The sequence below is a fragment of the Plecotus auritus genome (assembly GCF_963455305.1).
Source record: "Plecotus auritus genome assembly, chromosome: 1".
NCBI lineage: Eukaryota > Metazoa > Chordata > Mammalia > Chiroptera > Vespertilionidae > Plecotus > Plecotus auritus.
Window position 1 is genome coordinate 237,027,214 of NC_137770.1, and position 21,837 is coordinate 237,049,050.

Consider the following 21,837-nt stretch of genomic DNA (forward strand, 5'->3'; position numbering starts at 1 on the left):
CCTTTTCCCCCAGAAAGAAAGATTAGCTTCATTCTGTCACCATGTCCATGTTATTCCAGAAGAGCAGGGAGACCGTGCCTCACCCCTGAATGCTAGCTGTCCAGGGGAGAAAACACTGCTGAAAACACAGGGGAGCTGAAGGGAAGGGGCATGAACAGCAAGGCTGTTGAAGAGGGAGGGAGGGAGGAGCGGAAAGGAGTTCAATGGTCTCTCTTAGATGGAGTATTTGGGAAGAGCTTACACTTTTAGATAATATCAAATACGTTTTTTTTTAAATATATTTTATTGATTTTTTTACAGAGAGGAAGGAAGAGGGATAGAGAGTTAGAAACATCGATGAGAGAGAAACATCGATCAGCTGCCTCTTGCACACCTCCTACTGGGGACGTGCCCGCAACCAAGTTACGTGCCCTTGACCGGAATCGAACCTGGGACTTTTCAGTCCGCAGGCTGACGCTCTATCCACTGAGCCAAACCGGTTTTGGCTATCAAATACGTTTTTAAGAAAATTCAGTGACTTCATATCTGACACTGAATACATTTTTAAATTCTGTCCCTTACAAAGCGCTTCATGATCAAACAGGCAGCCTCAGCTTCCTGTTCCAGTGCCAGTTAATGCCACGTCTCCCCTCTGGGTGCCATAGCCTCATTCATCCTTTCTGGTTCTCCAGCACACTTCTCTCCACAGGCCTCTGCGGACTGATTCTCTTTCTTCCTACAATGCTTTTCTTTATTGGTGGAGCTCCTTATTCTATGTGAGGTCTCGCTCAGAGATCACTTCCACACTGAAATCTTTTCTGACCACCTTACATCAAAATAGGCTCCTTCCTGTTGTTATTTTCTATTTCAAGAGCCCTCACAAAAACTTATCACAATTTTGAATTATATAATTATTGGTTGGTTTACTTGATTTCTTGGCTTCCCAACTAGAACCTAAGTCCCACAGGACAGAGGCCCCCTCTCTTTTGTTCAGTATTTTCTACCCAGCACCTAGCACGTACAATCATTCAAAATGTACTAAACAACTAAATTTTGGGATGCGAAGGTCCGTAGATATCGAGTAGCACACCGTCTACCAGGAAGACTAGTTATTTGAGAGTTTAGAACAAGAAAAGCACTTGGATTAAGTAGTAATGGTCTGGAGCTATATGTTTTATGGAAGATATCAGACGTAGGTTTCTTTACTTTAGAGTTTGGCCCAGAGTTAGCCACTGGCCAGTGCTTCCTTTGGCATTTTCCATGCAAATGACTAACTCTTGTTGTAGACCCTGTGTCTGGGAGTCATGCTTCAAGATTGCCCCAGACACCATCACCTCTAGTATTCATTCCCTTGTGTAGTCTCCTTATAGGCTGAATCAGAGCTGAGCCTGTTCTGAATACTCTAGGAGTGACAGTGTGTCCTGTGTTGTGATCACAGCTGTGATGGGAATTGCTGTACGACAGCTCTTCATTTTCAGACTGTTTTATTGGTACAATCGGATGTTAATTCTCTAAAATATGGAGGCATTTAGAAGAAAGGGGAAAGAAAGGCAAATAAGATTAAATGAGGAGACAGAGATATAGGGATTCTATTTCATTTTCTGCATTGTAAGATCACCATGCTTTTCCTGCCAAATGACACGAGACATTTCTAATCAAACAGAGCATTGTGCGTGTCATTCAGGAATGTGTTCCTGCTAATTTCACAGCTCCAAAAACGAGTTGACAGGCATCAGAAGAGAAGAATGGCGGCTAATGCAGGAATAATAGAAATGAGAAAATCAATGTGGAGATGTAATTGAAAGTAAGAACTGATGTTCGAGGTAATTGAACGGTAATATTGTGAGCAGAACCCAAGTAGGATCAAGTAACTGCAAGATCAGGCAGTTTACAGACACGCGTACTTCCCTTTCTGGGATAGGCACGCCTCTGAGATTGTGGACAGAGAGGTTATGGGGCACGCTCATTCAAAGAGCCTCTCAGTTCTAGTTTATTCCTGCTGTTGTTGTTGTTTTCGTTACAAAGGGTGCTATGACACCTGGAATGACTTTGCAACTAGGGCATGTTTGATCCTGTCCTTGTGACTGTCTCAGCAATAGAATGGATTGCTGCCTGTCCGCTCACTCCAAGAGGCACGCCTGGCCGGAACGGTGACCTGGAACCCCGCAGCAGCCTCCGCAAACTCATTGCCCCTCTCCAGTCTCAGTTCCTGGAAGCACATTCCACCGAAAAGCGCTATTTATTTGCCTTTACCAAATGAGAGATAAAAGAAGATTTTAGTGTTTTTATTGGGAAAATGAGTGCTCTTAATGGGCATTTTTCTTACAAAGCCAAAATAACTCCACTTGAGAAACACATTTCTCCAGCATTTACCGCACGCGGCCCTTCACGGACTCTGCCTACCCATTCCGTGAAATCAATACTGCATTAAGGTGGGAGGCAGAGGAGCTGGATTGTGTGACCTTGGGCGAGTCACTTAATCTCTCTGCCACAGTCTGTGTGAACAAACTGAAAATAATTCCAGCCACTTCAAGGAAGGAGAGTAAGATGAATGGTAGCAAGATGTTTGGACAATTGTCTCTGTGGCAGTTTCTCCCACTCCCTCTTTTGTGGGTATGTGTGCTTTTTCCAACGTTTGATTTTCTTTAGAATCCAAATTCAACCAGCCGCATATTGACACAAAGACAAAGCTACTTCCAAACGCAGGATGACAATGGCTGCCCTCGGCTGAGTTTTATATCTCTGCACACTGTGAGCGCTCAAAAGGGTCCTCCATTTCCCCTTTGTGGGAGGAAGAGGAAGGCAAAAGAGAAATCCATTTGGAAAAGAATTCTTGCCTACATGTTATTCTCTTCACTTCATTGGGGTGTCACGCTCCGGCATCCTCTTCCCTCAAACCCACTGTGTCCGGGCCTACATTTGGTCTCCCTTTGTTCCACTAGCCCATGTCATTGATGACCCAGTTTGGTCTTGCTCTTCCAGATTCGTCAATTCCTTCTAGGACATGCCTCTAGTGTTTGCCCCATACCTTTGAAGGCTGTGACTATAGGGGAGTAACCCATTCTTACTGACTCACTGAATGAGAGCCTAGAGACCTCACCAACTCTTCCAGTTGCCATCCTGACTCTCCTCTTCCTTAGCTTTTAGACTTTTTGAGAGGGTAGTTTTCTCTCACAACCTCTACTCCTCACCCATGACTACCCAGCTACTTCTTCATGATTCTATTCAAATTATTCTTTCTTTACCTCCATTCTGGAATCACCCCATTCCAGAAATGTGAGCATCAACTAAAGTTGAGTCCTAGTCCTCTGATCATGTTCATTCAATGGTGTCTTTAAATTAACTCACCCATTTTCTTGGCTTCAACTACCACTTCTATGTGGGCGAATCTTATATCTATGGTTTTAGGTAGCTCATCCCACAATTTGTTTTAAAATACTCTTTCCTACCATTTGTCAATCCAAAAGCACACATGGAAGGCTTGAGAAGGTTGCATTAGGAGGGATTTGGAAAACCATACTAAAGAGTTTGAATTTTTATCCTACAGAGAGTTGATTGAAGATATTTAAGTAAAGGTATTAAAAACATGATCTAGAGGAATTTATCATTTTCATTCAACAGTTGGTTGGAGGATGGGTTGAGGGCAGAAAGCTGGGCTTCCCTGGTTAGGAACTCTGGTCCTCAAGCTGTTTCCAGCCCTATGCAGTCACCATACTGCAACCAAATCTTCAATTCTTGTGCATCAGGAAAGCAGAAGCAAACAGTCAAGCTCAAAACAAGGAGTCAGACTTGATTTCCCCTTCTTCCCTCCCAAACATATCCAATGTCATCGTGAATTATTAATCCTCCCACTGTCACAGTACAGTCTGTCTTGTCACTTCAAATTCATTTGTCGTATTTTTCCCTTTTCAATCCTGACCCTTACCTTCTTTTAGACTTAAGAAATAATCACCTGATCAATTCATTTTAAATTCTGCAGCCATCTAAAAATTCCATACTGTAGGTCTGGAGAAACCATTCTCCTACTCAGATAATCTTAGTAGACTTATAGGCCAACCAAAGAACTCTAAACTACTTAGCCCTCACCATAAATATAACTTGTATTATTTCCACCACATGCTTTTGCTTAAATCATTTCATTAGCTCAATAGTGAGTCAATATACTGCAATTGTTCTTTGATTTTCTGTATTGACCAAGTACTTCCCTCTTTCCATCATTCTAGGCATGCATTGCCATCATGGCTTTTCTAGGCTTAATCCACATCTCCAAGAGTTTATTTATAGACTACATCTCTTGAGATTCAGAGAAACACTATTTCTCTTCCCTAGTATTTCTTGCAGTTTTGGTATCATTGATGAGACTGGAACATCCTAGTAGATGAAGAAAGATTTTACCTTGCCAGTTGGAGGCACAGCTTTCTAATATCCTCACACGGTCACATCTTAAGGCACAGATATTTGGTGTTTTCCTTCTGACGCACTTCCTGAGCCTCTGGCCTTGGGATCCAGAGAAAGGAATGCACTTCAGTCCCAAAGCATGGGTTGGCCAGCAGTTACTTATTTCAATCCAGCCTCATCGGCTTTTGAGTTCGGGAAAATTCCTCTAAATTCAAGATGCATTATTCTTATTTTTTAGTGCTATTGTAAGGGTTTATATTTTCTGTATCTTCAGAGGTATTTAATTTGGCAGTTGGGGAACTGCATTAAACACAACTAACTAGTTGTGTTTTTTTTTTAATGGAAATCCATTTTTTGTTGACATTTTAAAAGTTCACTGCAAACAGATGCTCAAAAGAAAAATGTGGACTATATGGAGTGAGTTTATAAAGGCAGAAAGTAGCCACTGTATTCCACACATGAAATAAACATACGCCTCACTCTGGCCACACTTACTGCTTTTGTTTCCTGGACCACATCAGAGTTCTTTCGTGACTCAGGCCTGCACACAGGCTGCTTTCTCTGCGTGGACCCCACCCTTGACCCCCACATATACTTCCATCCGCCTCCATCCTAGATCCTACTTTATTCTTTATGACTCAGCTTAAATGTCACCTTTCCACAGAGGCAGTCCCTGACCGCTCAATATGAATCCACTGTTACACTATTTTCTATATCATAATTCCATTGAGGGCCCTTACCCGAATCTGAAAATAATATCAGTACGGTCATTTATATAAAATCTATTACCTACTCTAATCTCTACTCCAACTGCATAGAGTGTTTGCTCTAAAATGGCAAAAGAGCACTGGCCAGTGGTGCTCAGTGATTAGAGCATCAGCCTGTGCACCCAAGGGTCTTGGGTTCGATTCCAGGTCAAGGGCATGTACCTCCATTGCGGTTTCACTCCCCACCCCTGGTTGGGGTGTGTGTGGGAGGCAACCAGTCAATGTGTCTCTCTCACTTCAATGTTTTCTCTCTCCCCCTCTCTTCCTCCCTTCCTTCCTTCTACTCTCTCTGAAGAGCAATGGAAAAAATATCCTCAGGTGAGGATTAACAAAAAATAAATAAAATGGCAGAAGACGTGTGCTTTATCTGACACTATGTATCAAAGTTTAGCATAGTTTCTTGCATGTGATAGGAGATAGGAAATATATGTGTTTTTAAGTGAAATTTGAGGACACAGACATGATTAAGATGAAAATAGCTTATGTAATTTACATAGATTTATATACTTTATATAAAGATTCATATACTTTTTATAGTCTATATATTTTCACAAACATTCATTTTGAAATAATGGTCACACTATGAGGCAGATGATACCATAAGGCTTAAAACCTTTAAGTCCTGAATCAATTTCAAATTCTTTCAACTATTTCTCCAGAAAGAATTGCTAACTAAGCAAGCTTCAAAAAAAAAAAAAAAAAGTGCTTAGAGCAATTTTAAAACCAGGGTTAGTCTATTCTTGCTTAGAAATATTTTCAGGAAATCTGAAAAGATTGAAATAGTTATTTAATAAACATATCTTAAATTGAACACGTCAAATATCCATGGCATTTCCTGATGGTGCCTCACTAGTGTGAGAATTTAAAAGTAAACACATTAAAGATGTTTAATCACTCTATCTTTGCAAATTACAAGTGTACATTACTCCGTGCAGTAGCTTTGATTCTGAAATGTGCAAAATGCTTTTTAACGATTGCAGTCTGTTGGGAATTCTCTAGAATAGTTAGTTTTCTTCTTAAAGTAATCTTATGGTCAAGGCTTTAAAAGTGAGGAGCCTTTTATAACATGAACAATTGCCCTTAATTTGTCTAATTTGCTGGGAATTATTTGGCTATTGAATTTTCTCAAAGAAGGGCTCATCTGGAGAAAGTAGTGCCATCATGGGGCAAACAATCCCGTAGGAAACTTGCTAACTCAGCCCAAATCTCAGGCAAGCATAATTCTATTTTGTGCTTTTATAAGCAGGAAAGAGGAAAGAATACAGTTTGGAAACTACTAAGACTTCTCTTGTTTTTCCTTTAAAAAAACAAAAACAAAACAAACGTCTCTAATCTAGATTACTTACATCAACATGATCAAGAGAGAAAAAAATCGAGCTTTGGAAATGGGGCTCAAAGGGTTAAAAGAACCTTAGTGGAGGGCTGTAGTTACTGAGCTGCTGCCTGCATCTCTTGATCATGACACAGGATTTCAGCTTCTCTGTCCTCGCTGTTTATGCCTGTATAAAGTAGGGATCATGACAACCCCATACGTAGGTTTGCAGTGAGCGTTGCATGAGGCATCTCAGAGAAAGCCCTTGGCATAGTGCCTGGCATATAAAAACACAGTAGCTATATACCCATAAACACAAATCTAAACCATATCCTCTTCCTATATGTTCTTTGCTTAATGAATGATCCACAACTCTTGGGGAAAAAAAGAAGCAACTGATGGAAATTTTAAAAAAAAGTTTTACTATCACTGTGTATTTCTATCATTAAAATGCAGACATTTAAAACAAGAATGAATACATGTTTGAACAATTTGCGTCTGTGAGAGACTGTGTGTGTGTGTATGTGCACCTGGGTGATCATGATATTTTTACAGGAAAATGAAGAAAGCATCTTAGGATGATGCTATTTCCCTGTTCTGGATGGGCCCTCGCCATTACTAACTCCTTCTGAGAGTGCCCTGGAAGAAAGGGAGTCCCGGCCTTTCACTGTTTTCCATCTGGTTCTAATTGAGGAAAAAAGAACAAAATAAAAAATACCATTTGTGCTTTACTTAGATTACACCTTGTACTGTTTGGGGGAGAAATGAATGGAATAGGCACTTTTCCTGCTAGCATAGAATGTGTCCTTCTACTCCTTTTTCCCATGTGGTCATTCCCAAGTCCCCAGACTTGACACTATGCTAATTGCAAGCCGACTTCTGACGACAGAAAGTACAGGTTCTCTTCTCTGTTCTTTCTGAATCACTATGATTAAGGGATTCTTAAGGCCGGGACGCTAAACATTGTGCAATTTCTAAGAAATTCACCAAGCTGTTAATGCAGTAAATATCTGTTTAATTTACAAACATCAGTAGTGTCACTGATATTAGTCCGGAGAAAGACAGAGCACACCGAATTATACATGTACATCTAATTATCTTTGTAAAAAGAGCTTTTGGAAAGAAACATCTGCATCTTCACAGGGTACCCTGGGATTCTGAGGAGGGAAGAGCACAATCCACTATAAATCACTCTCAATTCTACATTATAATTTAGCAGCAAACATGTTAACATGGGAACATTAGGGTAATAAAGGAGCTTTATTGTTTGGGGAAAAAAATCACATTTCTTGTCATTACAGCCTTTTCTTTTGCCACTCCACCCCCCCAAAAGGTCAAGGACGTATTCATCTGTAACAGATCTACTTTCTAGTGTCGTTTGCTACATACCATCTCTGTTCTGTGAGGACAGGTTGCAGCGGCCACTTTCTGTACAAGGACCGTCTCACCCATAGACTTGACAAGGCTCTGCAGGTGTCCTGAGTGAGGCCAGTAGGTCAGTGACACCAGTGGTCAGATGTCCAAGTAAACAAACAGACCAACACATCTTTATCCCCAGATATCACCCTATGTTAGTACTATTGCCAAAAAAATCCTGATTTTTAAGTTTGAAAAATGTACAAAAATATCAGGACAATTATAAATTAATATATATTAAAGCATCAAGAAACAGCAAAAGGATGGCCTAACATGTTAAGTACAATGTACTTTGATACAATAAATATTTCTCATGAAAACAGAATACTGTATAGGGCTGTTTAGAACTCATAGAAACAAAAAAAATCATATTATTACTAATTTATTTATCAATAATCTATTGGTTCTTTATCATCTCCTTTATCGTTTATATTACAAAAAAATTAATACTGGAAAACGGTCGATAAACACTTTTGTGTGCTTCTTGTGCTAACATGCCGACCTGTATAAAAAGACGATAACATTTTAGCACCCCCATCCTGTCTCTCACGAATGGGACCCAGGTCTTCCGGAGACTATATTTTGCACAAAATATTTCTCATCCACCTGTCCTATCTGCGAATCCTGGGCTCCATCCCTCCGCCTTGCATCCTCACTCACACATGTGCTTGGTTCCCTTGGGCCGCAGTGACTCAGATGAGGGCTCAGGAGCCTGTGCCCTGGGCAAGTTCAAGTTCAGGCTTGCGGTTGGCTCCCTGGCTATGTGCTTTGTCCCCATCGCTGTTCCAATGTCTCCGGGTTACCTCCCTTCCCACTTCTCTGGTGTCGGGGAAGCTGTGGTTCACGCATTTTTATTTTATTTTTTCTTCCAAATGCAGGAAAAAAAAAAGTCTTTATTCTCATAATAAAAATAAGTCTGTTCTGTATTTTACAATATATTTCAAATATTTCCACTAGGAAGCATTCGCGAGTCCAGCGTGGCCAAGCAGGAGACAGCATCTGCCAAGACAGCAGCCCGGGGGTGGGGAGGCGGTTAGGAGGCGCACCTGCTGCAGCCGCACTTGACCACCTTCTCGACCTCCTCCACGAAGGACGACCCGTCAGTGCATTCGAAGGAGTATTTCCGCCGCTTGCTCCGCAGGGGCCCGCAGCACTGGCCCCCCGCGCACCCGCCTCTGCACTCCAGCCGGGACACCTTTTTGGTTGTCTGGCAAGCGGCGTAGCCCTGCTGTTTTTGGTAATAATCTCTGATCCGCTCCCCTTGGCAGGAGACTTCTAGGGAAGAACACAGAGCACAAGCTGTAAGTCATGCAGAGGGAGTGCGAATCCGCCTGGAGCCAGCAGGGGGCGCCTCTCCTTCCTGTCCCTTCCTGCTATTGTCAGTTATACTTCCAGGGCATATAGGGACTGGTGGCATGGCCTGCTGTTCTTTGAAAAAAAAAAAAAAAAAGCTTCTCTGGGGCCTTTATTTTCAGTGACTACTTCAGTGCGAGCTGTAACTACTATGGCCACTGGACTGACAAGAAAATTGGGTTCCTAACCCTTTTCTTTTATGGCAAAAATGCGCCTCTTCTGTTTTTACACTCCCAGCAGCTGGATCTGTTTACCGCAGGGAGACGTTTCAGAGAGTATGTGGTTTAATTTATTAGACCTGGGGTTTAATATCATTTAGTCTGTTACTTGATACAAAGAACATTCCATGGACTTCATAAATTACCCTGGTAGGAACGAGTTCAAAAAGAGCCACCTGCTCAGAGCTTCCATGGGCACGTTCCCCTTGTCTGGTCCCTCTGATACACTCAGCGGAATCTGGGCCAGCTGGGGACCAGGGCGAGCTGGTCCCACAGACACGAGGGAGGAAAGAGATGGGCCAGCACCTCAGCCCCATCCCATCCCTCACACCTGCACGATGTGCTGGGACAAACCATTTGATTCTAATGTCAGAGGTGATTTTATCCTCAAGCTAGAGCCTCTTTATTAGTTCCCTCTTTGTGCCAGGAGACAAACTGGTAATATATTTGGGTGAGAACATCAGATAAAGGAAAGAAAGGAGTACAGTGAGGTGTGCTTCCTCATAAGGCAGAAGGGAGGTTTTCACAGATCAGCTTGGGAGCAGACAGCCGAAGGCAGGTACAATCTTGACGCGGAAGGTTAGGACAGCTCCCCCCTGCTGCCTTCATGACACTGGGAAATCAATCAGCAGCAGCAACTACAAGTCCTGCAAAGTCCAGGCCTTCCTCCTCTCACTCCCCCCTCTCTGGCTCACTCCCATTGTCTCCCTTTCTCTCTCTTTTCAAAGACAAGGCTCTCTTCCTTTTCTAAGACGCGGAGGTGCCCAGCTGGTTGGCTTACCTCGGTCACAGCTGTCCCCGGTGTATCCGCTGCTGCATTCGCAGTAGGGCTGCCCCAGGCCTGACAGCCTGCATCTCCCGTGCTTACACTTGATGGCCTGGCAGGGGTTAAACAGGTCCTCCTCTTCATCACACAGGACACCCCCGTGGCCCTCCAGGCACTTACAGCTGTAGGAGAAGGCGTTGATGGGCAGGCAGGTGCCATGCACGCATCTGCAGAGGAGGAACGCAGGAATGACGATGCATTAGCAGAGAGGAGGAGGATGGAGGATGATGGAAGAAATATGAAGGAGACAGTTTCAGAGGCTGACTCCCTCCCTCCCTCCCTCTTTCCCTTTCTTCTTTCCTTCCTTTCCTAGGGTTTGCTTTGAGGATTGCCATATGCATGTTTCACTAACAAGTAGCCCGAACTTACTTATTTCCAAGACAGGGGTCATTGGTCCTCTGGTCACAGAGGGGCCCGGTCCATCCTTCCTCACACTCACAGGTAAAGCCAGACTGGCTGCTGGCCTGGCACGTGCCGTGGGCGCACACCTTCTTGTGGCATGGCTCACAGCCGGGCAGAATGCCGGTTTGCATGGGCACCTTGCGGAAGTCCTGCAGCTCGCTGTTGATGTAGAGGTTGCGGATGCAGCCGTGGAAACTGGTGCCATTCTGCCCGGGGGCCTGGCGCAGGGCGGCAGCCACGTTGTTTTTCCCGGGCATGCCTGGGGAGGGACAGCGAGTCAGAGGTCAGGCTCTCTGGGGACTCCTCAGCCATTTACCACCCAGATGCTCTTAGCTCTTCCCGCAGGGTGGCAGTCTGTGGGACACGTCTATAGGAGAAACTGATGGCATGAGCATCTGGTCCTGTGGTCTCAACCTGGATGCACTTTGGAATCCCATGGGCTCTTTGAAGAAATACTGTTACTTGGGACCTCAGCCCAGACCTCCTTGATCCGATTTTCTGGGCAGGGTGGGGAGGGAGAAGAGATGTGTGTTTCTTTTTTTTTTAAAAAAAATATTTTTATTGATTTCAGAAAGGAAGGGAGAGGAAAAGAGATGGAAACATCAACAATGAGAGAGAATCACTGATCATGCATGCCCCACACTGGGGATGGAGCCTGCAACCCGGGCATGCACCCTGACTGGGAATCGAACCATGACTTCCTGGTTCATAGTTTACAACTCAAACACTGAGATGTGTGTTCTCTGCTTCTCTTTTTTAGAAAAGACTCTGGCAAATTTAATGTACAACTAGAGAAAGGACCTAGTTCACTGGTGGTCAATCTTCAATTTTTAATATTTGTTTCAAACCAAACCTGACACAAAGGCATACATACATATATAAAACCGAAAAGCTGAGCTAGTGTTCCCAAAAGGCAGGATTGGGAAGGGGGAGGGGGTAGTGCTCTCTCCCCTCTCCACACTCACCCCCTCTACCTGGACACACCCCCTGGAAACCTAGAGTTCCACAAAGCAAGGTTAGTAATCTCTGATTAATCCTGCCTCTTAAAGACGGAAGGCCCAGGACCCAAGGGTCTACTCAATGTCACCCAGCAGGACCGAGTTAGAGTCAGGCTGATGAGATGACCCTCTGCAATCTCTCAGCACCATTCAGTCCATGTGGATTCAGAGGGTGAGAGCTGGTGGTTCACAGTGACTGTGACCCTGGTCCTGCCAAATTCTAAGCTAGCAACTAATCCAGGTCACCACTGAGAACATCCAGAGCACAGCCGTGGATGCCAGTGCCTCAGACACTCGCCATGCTTCCTGTCAGGACAGCACCTCATTCACATCATTGTTTTTCTTGCTAATTGAGAGTGAAACCATCCTATTCCAAGACATCGGAAATACAAAAGAAATTCCTCCAAACACAGAATTAGCAATCTTTGTATATGTTCATTCCACTAGTGACAGTCATGGAGTAACCCACATTTGGCAACACTGAGGAATCTTTCCACAGCCTAAGCCAGACCCTGAAATAGCTCCTGGATGAGATCCTACAGGAGGCAACTGTCCAGGTTGCGGTGGGAGAGGGGGAGGACGGTGGAGGCTCGCAGAGCAGCTGACTTCCCCCTGGCTGTTCAAGTCCTCCTTGTGCCTGGACTCTGAGCTTCTGGTTGGAGGGTTCAAGGGGGGAAAGACTGGCTCTCACTTCCTAGGGGGTTCAATGGTTACAAAGACCAAGAACCTGAGTACTCTCTGGGCCCTGCCTCATGGCATCATCATCTTTCCCATTCAGAGGAGCCAGAGTCAGACAGCTAAGTGCACAGCATCACAAGGCTAGAGGTAGAAGTCTTTATTGTTGGTTCTGTATGCACTTGGTCCGGTCTAGGGCTTGGTTTTCTCATCTATAACGTGGATGGATGGACTAAAAGTTGTTTCCAAGCTGGTCACACATAAGAACCACCAGAAGTGCATGCTTGGAAGTCGGCTCCCCGACCCCCTTCTCTCCCCTCCCTGAGATTCTGACTCAGCAGGAAGGTGTGTCATGCAGGAATTTAAATGTTAACCTGCAACTCAGGTGATTCTGATGCAGGTGGCTCCCCATCACACTTTGATGGGTACTGAACTATGTACTTGGCTTTGAAGTTCCATGAGTTCAGGCTTTTAGTCTATGTCCATCTGGCCTTAGAGACTGGGCTACAGTGTAGAGCTGGGTCAAAAGGATGAAGCCTGCCATTTCCAGGAGAGGACCATGACAGGAAATTCCTTGCTCTGGGTAAGTTCTTCTAATTTACTCTTATCTGTCCATCACATATGTGTGGATTTTAATGTACATATGTGCATGTGTCAAGGTTAAATACTGACTGGAGATGTTCCTCAGCAGGGACAATTAGGAAGTGTGTTCCTTTTATTCCCAAAGCTAACAACTGTGAAAAGTCCAGCTTTGATCATAGTAAATTGTAAACGCGGATCCATCACACATATATTGACTTTCAATAGGACATCATACAATGAAGTATTCTGAGTCAACCTTTCGCGTACCTGCCACAGTTCTGACTAGGGAACTAGGTCTTAATTGATAAGCGGAAGTACATCCCTGTGTTGTTGTTCCTTTTAGCCTTTCTTCCATGCCATGGGCTGTAACTGGAGGTCAATCAATCTATTAGTCAACTGATAACTTAGTAGATGGTTTTAGCCTTAATAAGCTCTACATGTTTTAAAATGACAACAAAGGGATCAAGTGTCAAAGCTGACTTCCTCTGTGGCATTAGGAGATCGTGATACATTGAGGGGTCTTTATGTGCAGGTCTTAACTATTGTTTTTAATCCCATCAGGCAATGCTACATGTTTTGATTGGGTTATTATACAGAAAAGCGTAAAGATTAGACTGTTTTGTATTGAGCAAGGTCTATATCCTGGGTAACTGATGACCCAAGGGAAGGTAAGGCTGCCTCCCTCTTTTGATAGAGAATATTCCTGCAAAGGGCCCAAGGCATGGTGTCATCATTGAGGTGTGTCCCTATTTTCAAACTGGGAGAGAGAGGACAGCTTGTTTACCTGGTTCTCCTTGGCTAACCCAGGTCCTTCTGCCTTTGCCAAGAGTATTCAGGGCTGTGGTCCTACCATCGCCTTGTGTTTCTTTAATCTGAATTAAAGGAAATTTGTCCACTCTGTTCTCTGGCAGTGAGGCGGGGATGGAAGTGGTTCCCCTCAGGCCTGGATGGAGAGCCGGGCCCTCTACCCTCAGAGGATTACCAGTTTTAGTTAGGAATTTAAAACTTTTTGTTTTCCTTTATTGAAAAATGTTCTGACCCAAGCACTCTGATTCTGTAATTCCCCCCAGAACTCCACCATATCCTAAAGGGGTTTAAAAACATTGAATGAAATGGTTTGCAATGGAAGCATAATGATATCAAGTGAAGAACAAATCCAAAAATGAACAAAAAGCCACACACGTAGACTGCTTCCCTTTCTGCTCTATGCTAGTAACTGACTGGCAATGCAGGTGGCTGGGGGTCAGACAGACCTGGCCTTGAATGAGGTGTCTATCACTTCATAGCTTTGTGAACTTGAACAAGATTTATGAAGTCCCTGGCACTGTCTCTTCGGGACTGTAAAACAAAGAAAAATCATACCTACTTCCTAAAGTCTCTGAAGAATAAGACTGTCAAAGAAGCATTGTGTTGGGCACATAGCATGTGCTTAGCAAATATAATTTCTCTCATATGTCAGGTGCCTCCGTGACTTGCCTTGTCCATCCCAAGGCAACACCTGTTAACTGTAGTCCAGACCAAAGGGAAGGCTCTGTCTTTTAATGAATCTCATAGTTGTGATTCCCATGAAGCAACTACATCAGTCAACTTGCTGCACAGACTTAACAGGGGAGGCGTTTGATTACTTGAAAATGTGCCTGCCTTCCCCACGCCTGTGGGCACAGAAGAGATTCTTTTTCAACTCCATATCCCTGACAAATGTAATAACTTAGTTTACAGAACATGGGAGATGCTCAATAAATATTTACAGAATGGAACCAAAGACTTTTAACTTTCTATCTAAGTGCTAAGATTTTCTATCGCAGAAATTATTAAAAATAAAAGTGTTCTGGACATTCAGGACAATTCCAAACAAAGCTGTCTGGGAAGGGTTTGAGGGGTTGAGGACATTGTACAGCAGCCAACAGTTACTATTATTTTGAAGGGAAGGAGGCAAACTTTGTGAAATTACCTGTCCTGGTGAAGAAATCAGTGACATTGACCTGTTGAAAAGCTTTAGCTTATTTATCTGTAAAGTAAGTTAATTTTTATCAGTCAATCCACCTCACTCAATCCAATGTGATTTCATTCAGTTCAACATCACATGCTTCTTTGCCTGAAATTTGAAATTCTATGTCTTCAGTTTATGTTGGCTCCTCCAGATAGAGGCAAGAGTGGAAGCTCTCTCTTTTGTGGATCCTCTCCTCTGAGATCCTTCTGAATTTTGCGGATACTTCCTTCCTCACCTATTTACTCCTCTGACTTCTTCTTGCTTAAAATAAAGTCCAGAGTCTTTATCACTCCAAGACCAAATCATCTGCCCTCCCAACCCTCTCTCTTGTTCACCCACATTAAGGTCACAGCTAAACAAAAATACTTTCTATTACCCCAATGCAATTTGTACATTTAACTCATTCATTTATTTGTTTGTTTGTTCATTCATTCATTCAATTTCATTAGTAATTATCCTATTATCTACATGAGTTAGCCACTGGTGGCCCAGACATTCCAGCATGGTAATATGTTCACCTCCTCAAGGGAGCTGGGGTGAGGTCATGCACTCCACCATGTGCATCAAACCTGTTTTTTCATTTTTTTCATTGTCTGATTTGTTCTCTCACCATTTCTTTTGTCCATAGACCAGATTAAATAATAAGATTAATTTCTATAATGTGTAACTCACCTAGCATGTGATAGACACAAAAAAATATCAATATTCTTCTCCACCCCAATGACCCATTTAGTTAAAACCGGAGCTGGAATTACGAATGATCCCTTAACAGCTTATTTGGACTCTTCCTTTTCTATCCTTGCTGTCTTTCAGGGATGGATCAGTATTGGTCAATGACCATGGGACCAGGCACCAACAACTTCAGAATCAGGCTTTGATGACAATCACACATCAAAACCCACTGGATTTGGAAGAGTGCTTACCTCCTACGTAGAGTGGGGAGTCAAAATTCAGAGTGGACTGCTTTGACAAGTTGGTGATGATTTTGGGGCTCCCTCCATCCACGGAGAGGGAGAGACTCTGGTCCAGGGCAAGTAGCTCCACAATGTGAAAGTTTCCATCATTGATCGTCTCCACGCTACAAACAAACAAACAAACAAAAACAAAACTTAGATGGTGCTTCCATGTTCTTCATATTAAAGAAAAAAGTTACAATACAAATCCAATAAGCACTTCTTGGGAGAACATACTCCTATCTAACATGAATAAAGATAAAAACCACTGGTTGATTTAAAAAGAAAATATATGTTCAAGGTGATAAAATTTCTATTCCTAGGAAAGATAGAAGCTTGTTCTTCCATTGGGAGAAGTGGAAATGAGTACATTTTATCATTATCCACTCATTTTCTCCTAATATATAGAAATTAAAAAGACACTTGATATATTTGCTTTAAAATGCCACAAAAGTTCCATTTACAAGACAAGTAACCTACGCCTGCGTCAAATACCTCCTACATACACTAATGTTAGGAGATAATTGCCTCTGCTCTCTTCAATCTGCACATAAGACATTAGAATCAAACATACACATGAATACAGGAAGAACCAAGGTGGTAGGATCACTGCACTTTTAAAAAAATGTTTATATTGATCTTTAGAGAGAGAGGAAGTGAGAGGGATAGAGAGTAGAAACATCAATGATGAGAGAGAATCATTGATCAGCTGCCTCCTCCTGCACGGCCCTATTGGGGATCAAGCCCACAACCTGGGCATGAGCCCTGACCAAGAATTGAACCCGTGACCTCTTGGTTCATGGATCAATGCTCAACTACTGAGCCACACTGACTGGGCTGCACTTTGTAAAATGTGTTAATTGATAATATACTCTTACTTTTTTTGCACTTTTTAGAAGGTCACCCATCAAATGATACTCCTGGGAAGAAATCTACATTCAGTGGAGAAGAGGGAATACAGATTAAACAGAAAGCGTAACATCGTCGTATCCAGGAGTCTAGTGCTGACAGTGGTTCTTCAGTTTCTCTTCTAGAACTTTGTAGGGCTGGGTCCAGCAATTATTCGAAAAAGTTTGAGGGGGGCTTATGAAAAGTCACAAAATGGTTAAAAACTGAGGTCAATGAAACATGAGAATTGGGAATAGGATGAAATTGGGTGCGATCAGTATGTAGGTGCTGTGTGGCTGGGAAGCAGGGCTGTACATCTCACAGGAGTGCTGCAGCAGCAAAGATGAGAACAGGACCCACGAAGAAAACAGGATCAAGACACAGTGCATGTTGGGAAGATACTTACTATTCAGTATAGATGCAAAATAGGGCATAATGCAAATTAGGCCCAAAAGTAAATAGTGAATATTACAGAACTAATACAATAGTGTTTTACTGGAAAGACTTTTAAAAGGCTCAAAAGTGGAAATATCAGAGCATATGTTAGAGAGATTGTGAATAACGAATATTCTCTACGCAAGGTGTTTCCTTAAATTCCCAGGAGCTGATATTTAGATTTGCTAACAGGTCAAGCCTGGGAAATAACAGAAGAATGTATTGACATTTCTGCTCAATGGTTCTCACCATAGAAGTCTAATCTTTTCCTTTTTTTCCTGCATAAAATAGATTTTGTGATTTGACAACAATAGAAAGCATTCTGCAGAACTGTGAAAAACCTGAAGTTCTCTATTTTAAGTGTGAAAGGAGCCCCTGTGTGCAGGGATCTTTGATAACCTGTCTCAAATGTCATCTTTTAAAAATGTTAGATACAACAATCAATATTTTTGCCTTCTACACATTTAATTATCCCACTAAATGCTATACAAGGACATTGTTTTCTAAGTAAAAATGCTATACAAGGACATTGTTTTCTAAATAAATTTTCATTGCAACTTTTAGTGGTCTCAATTATGACTGTTTTCTAAGGGGATATGCTGTGTAGAAATATCAACTAGTGGTTTAGCATACAGATTTTGATGTCAGGTAAACCTGGATTTAAATCCAGGTCTTAAATTTATTAAATTTTTGACTTTAGATAAGTTACTTAATTGCCAATAAATTTCAGTTTTCTTTTCAGTAAATGCTAGTAAATATTTATCCCTCTTATAAATAATGGGAGGTCTATAGAGAATGATTTTTTTTTTTTAATGCAGAGCAAAGCATCCAGCATATGGAAAGAACAAAGTTAAATGTTAGATATTAGTATCAAATCATTATATAAATAATGCCATGCTATCTCAGAGTTTTCAGAAAGAAACTAGTCCAATTTCATTTTTAATAATAACTGTAAGATTAAAAGACTGGCAAAAACACAATAGCTTGTTTGAGGGCATATCTTGTTCAAATTCCTAAAAGTTTTAGGTAAAACATTAAAATAAAGATATACATAGAGAAGGTAGTGGTCAATCGCTTTTTCCTTTGTGATCATATGCAACCCTCAAAATGGTTTTCTATCAATGTTTTATGAACACTGACCTTAATTAAGTCATAAATATTAATAACACTCCTCTCCCTTTTCTTTACAATTGTAAAAATAAGCCATATGTACTGGGGAATGGGTTCTGGGTCACATGGGTTTTAGACAATCAATCCAGGGTTGTCATTGTCAATGGTGGTGTTTGGTACAGTACAACTGAGTACACAACTTTAAAGCAGGAGCAGTATTACTTATTTCTGTACTCTTTAATGTATCCAGTAGAGTGCCTGGTATATAGTAGATGCTCAATAAATATATGTTAAGTAAATAAAATATGAGGGAGTTGTATTAAGCATAACATATATAGTTTTTTAGTAATACTAGTGGGATTATAGTTACACATAGTCTAGACTAGAGACTTCAAGCAATCTTCAGGAAGGACATCTAAACAATGCACTTTATTTAAAATATCTGATTTTTCAGGGGTCATATCCTGAAGCACAATGCTGGGAGATAAACCTTGTTCAGCTTGTCCTAGGTCTCATTGATTTGTGACACTGGGTTTGTGACACAGGTAGTTTTCCTCTGCTTTTTCTTCCTCATCAGGGAAATGTGATTAATAAGACCAAAGAAATATAGAGCACATACTATGAGCCAGGATCTGACCTAAGAGCTTTACATGGGTTAACTCATTTGATACCCATAACAACTCTAAGGTTTGAGCACCTAGGGTATTCAAGCTGGCACAGCCAGTGGCCAAATAAATTTGAAGCCAGGTTGCTTGGTGTAGGGAGTGGCTCTAGGGTCAAGCCTTGGGCTGACCCGTGGCAGGGCCACAAACAAGTCCCAGCCTGAAGGGAAGAGCTCTCCTAGCATAATTAAGCCTGACCTTGTTCCCTAATTCCTTCCTAGGTAGCTAATGGCTGTGGGAGGTGCAGCAAGTGTTGCCAAAACAAGAACATTTGTATACATGTTAATCTACCCTTGTTTTAATCAGACTATAAAATAAAGCATCAGCTTGCAGGCTGGGTCTTTTGTGTCCTCATCCAGGCATGGGAGATCCACCGAGCCCCAGCTGTATTCTCTTGTCTGTCTTTTCTTCAATCCTTCACCTCCCCACCTCAGGTTCACCCTTGGCCGTACTGGTGCGCACAGCTTGTTTCTAGAGTGTGTGCTTCTAATTATTATGCATCACTTTTGCAAAGAAAAGAAAACACACCTAAAGAGTACCTAGTACTATACAATCAACATGTATAGATGATTTCTCTCCCAAATAGCCCAGGAATAAAGTTCTATGGAAAACAACCTCATATGATGGTTGCACAACTTGTACATTTACTAAAAATCAAGAATTGTAAAAAATATGCAATAACCTTATAATGAGAGTCTGAAGGCTATGAGAAGGCCTCTGAAGTGTATAGACATGAAACCTGGATTTGGATTAAATTTTCCCAATTATAAAATTCAGACTGACTATGTTTCTCTCCTCCTGAAAGCTTTGTGTCAAAGCTGATCATTCCAGAACCTGGCAAGAGTTATCACTGAGCTGAATTCCATTTCTTTTTCCCTAGAATGAAGGCCACACTCTGGCCTTTTAACAGATATGTGTTGTGAATTTAATATTTTTATTTTAATATTTGTTTATTGTTGATAGTATTATAGATATCTTCCCTTCTTCCTCCCTTTCCCCCCTCCTCTCAGCCCCTAACCGCCCCAGGTCTTCACTACCCTATTGCCCGTGTCCATGTGCTATGCCTATTAGTATATAAGTTCTTTGGTTTATCTCTTCTTGTCCCCTCAACCCCACATTGAGGTATGTCAGTCTGTTCTATGCCTCCATTCTTTGGGTCTTATTTTGTTGGTCAATTCATTTTGTTCAGCGACCCCACTTCTGGGAATGTATCCTAATATTTTTTTTTTAAATATATTTTTATTGATTTTTTACAGAGAGGAAGAGAGAGGGATAGAAAGTTAGAAACATCCATGAGAGAGAGACATCGATCAGCTGCCTCCTGCACGCCCCCTACTGGGGATGTGCCCGCAACCCAGGTACATGCCCTTGACCGGAATCGAACCTGGGACCCTTCAGTCCACAGGCTGACGCTCTATCCACTGAGCCAAACCGGTTAGGGCTGTATCCTAATATTTTTAGATTTTTTGTTTTCTAAGGTGGCATTGTGGGGATGTGACCTGGGGAGGATATGTGAGAGCTAAGAGTATTCTAAACTGGTGTTTCACGCTGTCCTGTAAAGCATACCATAAACTGGGCAGGACCAGGAATGCCCTTTTAAAATAAAGCGGTGTCTGACACAGCAGTTGTTACACAATAAAACAGCCATCATCGATTTTACCATCTATCACAGCCATTGCCTACCTACCCACTTGCAATGCACAGATCCCTCTGCGTTCTGACAAGTATTGATAAACTCTCTCCCTCCTCCCTCGGGAACTATGTATTTGATGACTCACGGAAGTCACAAGTGAACCACTTAACATCGAGCCTTTCCACTGGGAACATACATTGCACTTATTAGCATTATTATGTAATTCCGTTTTGCTATACTCATCAGTTACCTGACGTTTTCTATTTTTGAATTTCTAAATGGATGTATGAAAACAAAGCAGTTACTCAACTGTGTCTTGTGGTCTGCTATAGAAAAAGAGTTTAAGAACTTGGGGCTTAAGAGAAGAGAGGCTCCAACTTGTCTCAGATTTTCCTAATTTATGCAGGACACAGTCACAGTGACTTTCATATTTCCATCTCCACCATAAATCTTGAGTTATATCAGGAACCGAATAAAGATAAACAGTTCATTTGGTTTATGCACGGTCCAACTTTCTGCCTAAAAAATTTTAAGTATCTGTTGGCACATTCTGTGCAATTAAATAGGAACAAAAAAAACAGACAAATTCAACTGGTCACCTCATTTTGATATCTCTTGGCTGAAGTTACTTCAACTGTATGGTGGGAGGGTAATAAAAATCTCCCTGCCTATCTCTTTAAATCAAAAGGAATGCCGGGGCCAAATGGGATCAAAGGTATTTATGTATATGCATGAGAGTTTTTTTCACAGGGACATTTTATAAAATAGTGAGTTTATCAAGTAAAGTTATATTTTACCCAGTACTTCAGAAGCAAATTATCTAATTAAAATGCACTAAAATAGAAAGTGAATCTGCCTTCAGTCAGAGCCCCATGTAAGACAATAACATTTGCACTTGGGTATTTATTCTTTAGCATCTGGATACCTGAGCATGAAGAGCATCCATAAACCACAATCATTAACAATCATTGTGACCCTACTGTGTGCCTCGCACCATACTAGGAGCTTTGCACTCATTACTTACAATTCTCCCAATCACACATGAAAAACAGATCTAATTCCAATTGCTCAGATGAGAAAATGTAAGCACACGGAGGTGCAGTAACCTGCTCAAAGTTATAAAGTTGGTAAAAGTGGTGACTTCCCCTGTGTTATTTCAAGAAGGGCCGAGTTTTATCTTGGAAATGAGAAAACCGTATCGATTCTGTTTCTCCAACGAGAACCAATTTATTATTATTAT

At 41.9% G+C, this 21,837-nt stretch overlaps 1 protein-coding gene across 7 annotated transcripts in view; it reads right to left on the minus strand.

Moving 5' to 3' along the window:
* Window positions 1-7,452: 7,452 nt before the first annotated feature.
* SLIT2 (slit guidance ligand 2) overlaps window positions 7,453-21,837 on the minus strand; it is a 359,996-nt gene continuing 345,611 nt past the window's right edge. For all 7 annotated transcript variants that reach the window (XM_080648170.1, XM_080648169.1, XM_080648167.1 and 4 more), the window contains 4 exons: window positions 15,840-15,994; window positions 10,639-10,930; window positions 10,225-10,436; window positions 7,453-9,147 (listed from right to left, as the gene is read on the minus strand). In XM_080648170.1, the coding sequence (XP_080504296.1) occupies window positions 8,906-9,147; window positions 10,225-10,436; window positions 10,639-10,930; window positions 15,840-15,994 (901 nt within the window). In that variant the 3' untranslated portion in view covers window positions 7,453-8,905. The remainder of the gene's footprint in view (window positions 9,148-10,224; window positions 10,437-10,638; window positions 10,931-15,839; window positions 15,995-21,837) is intronic.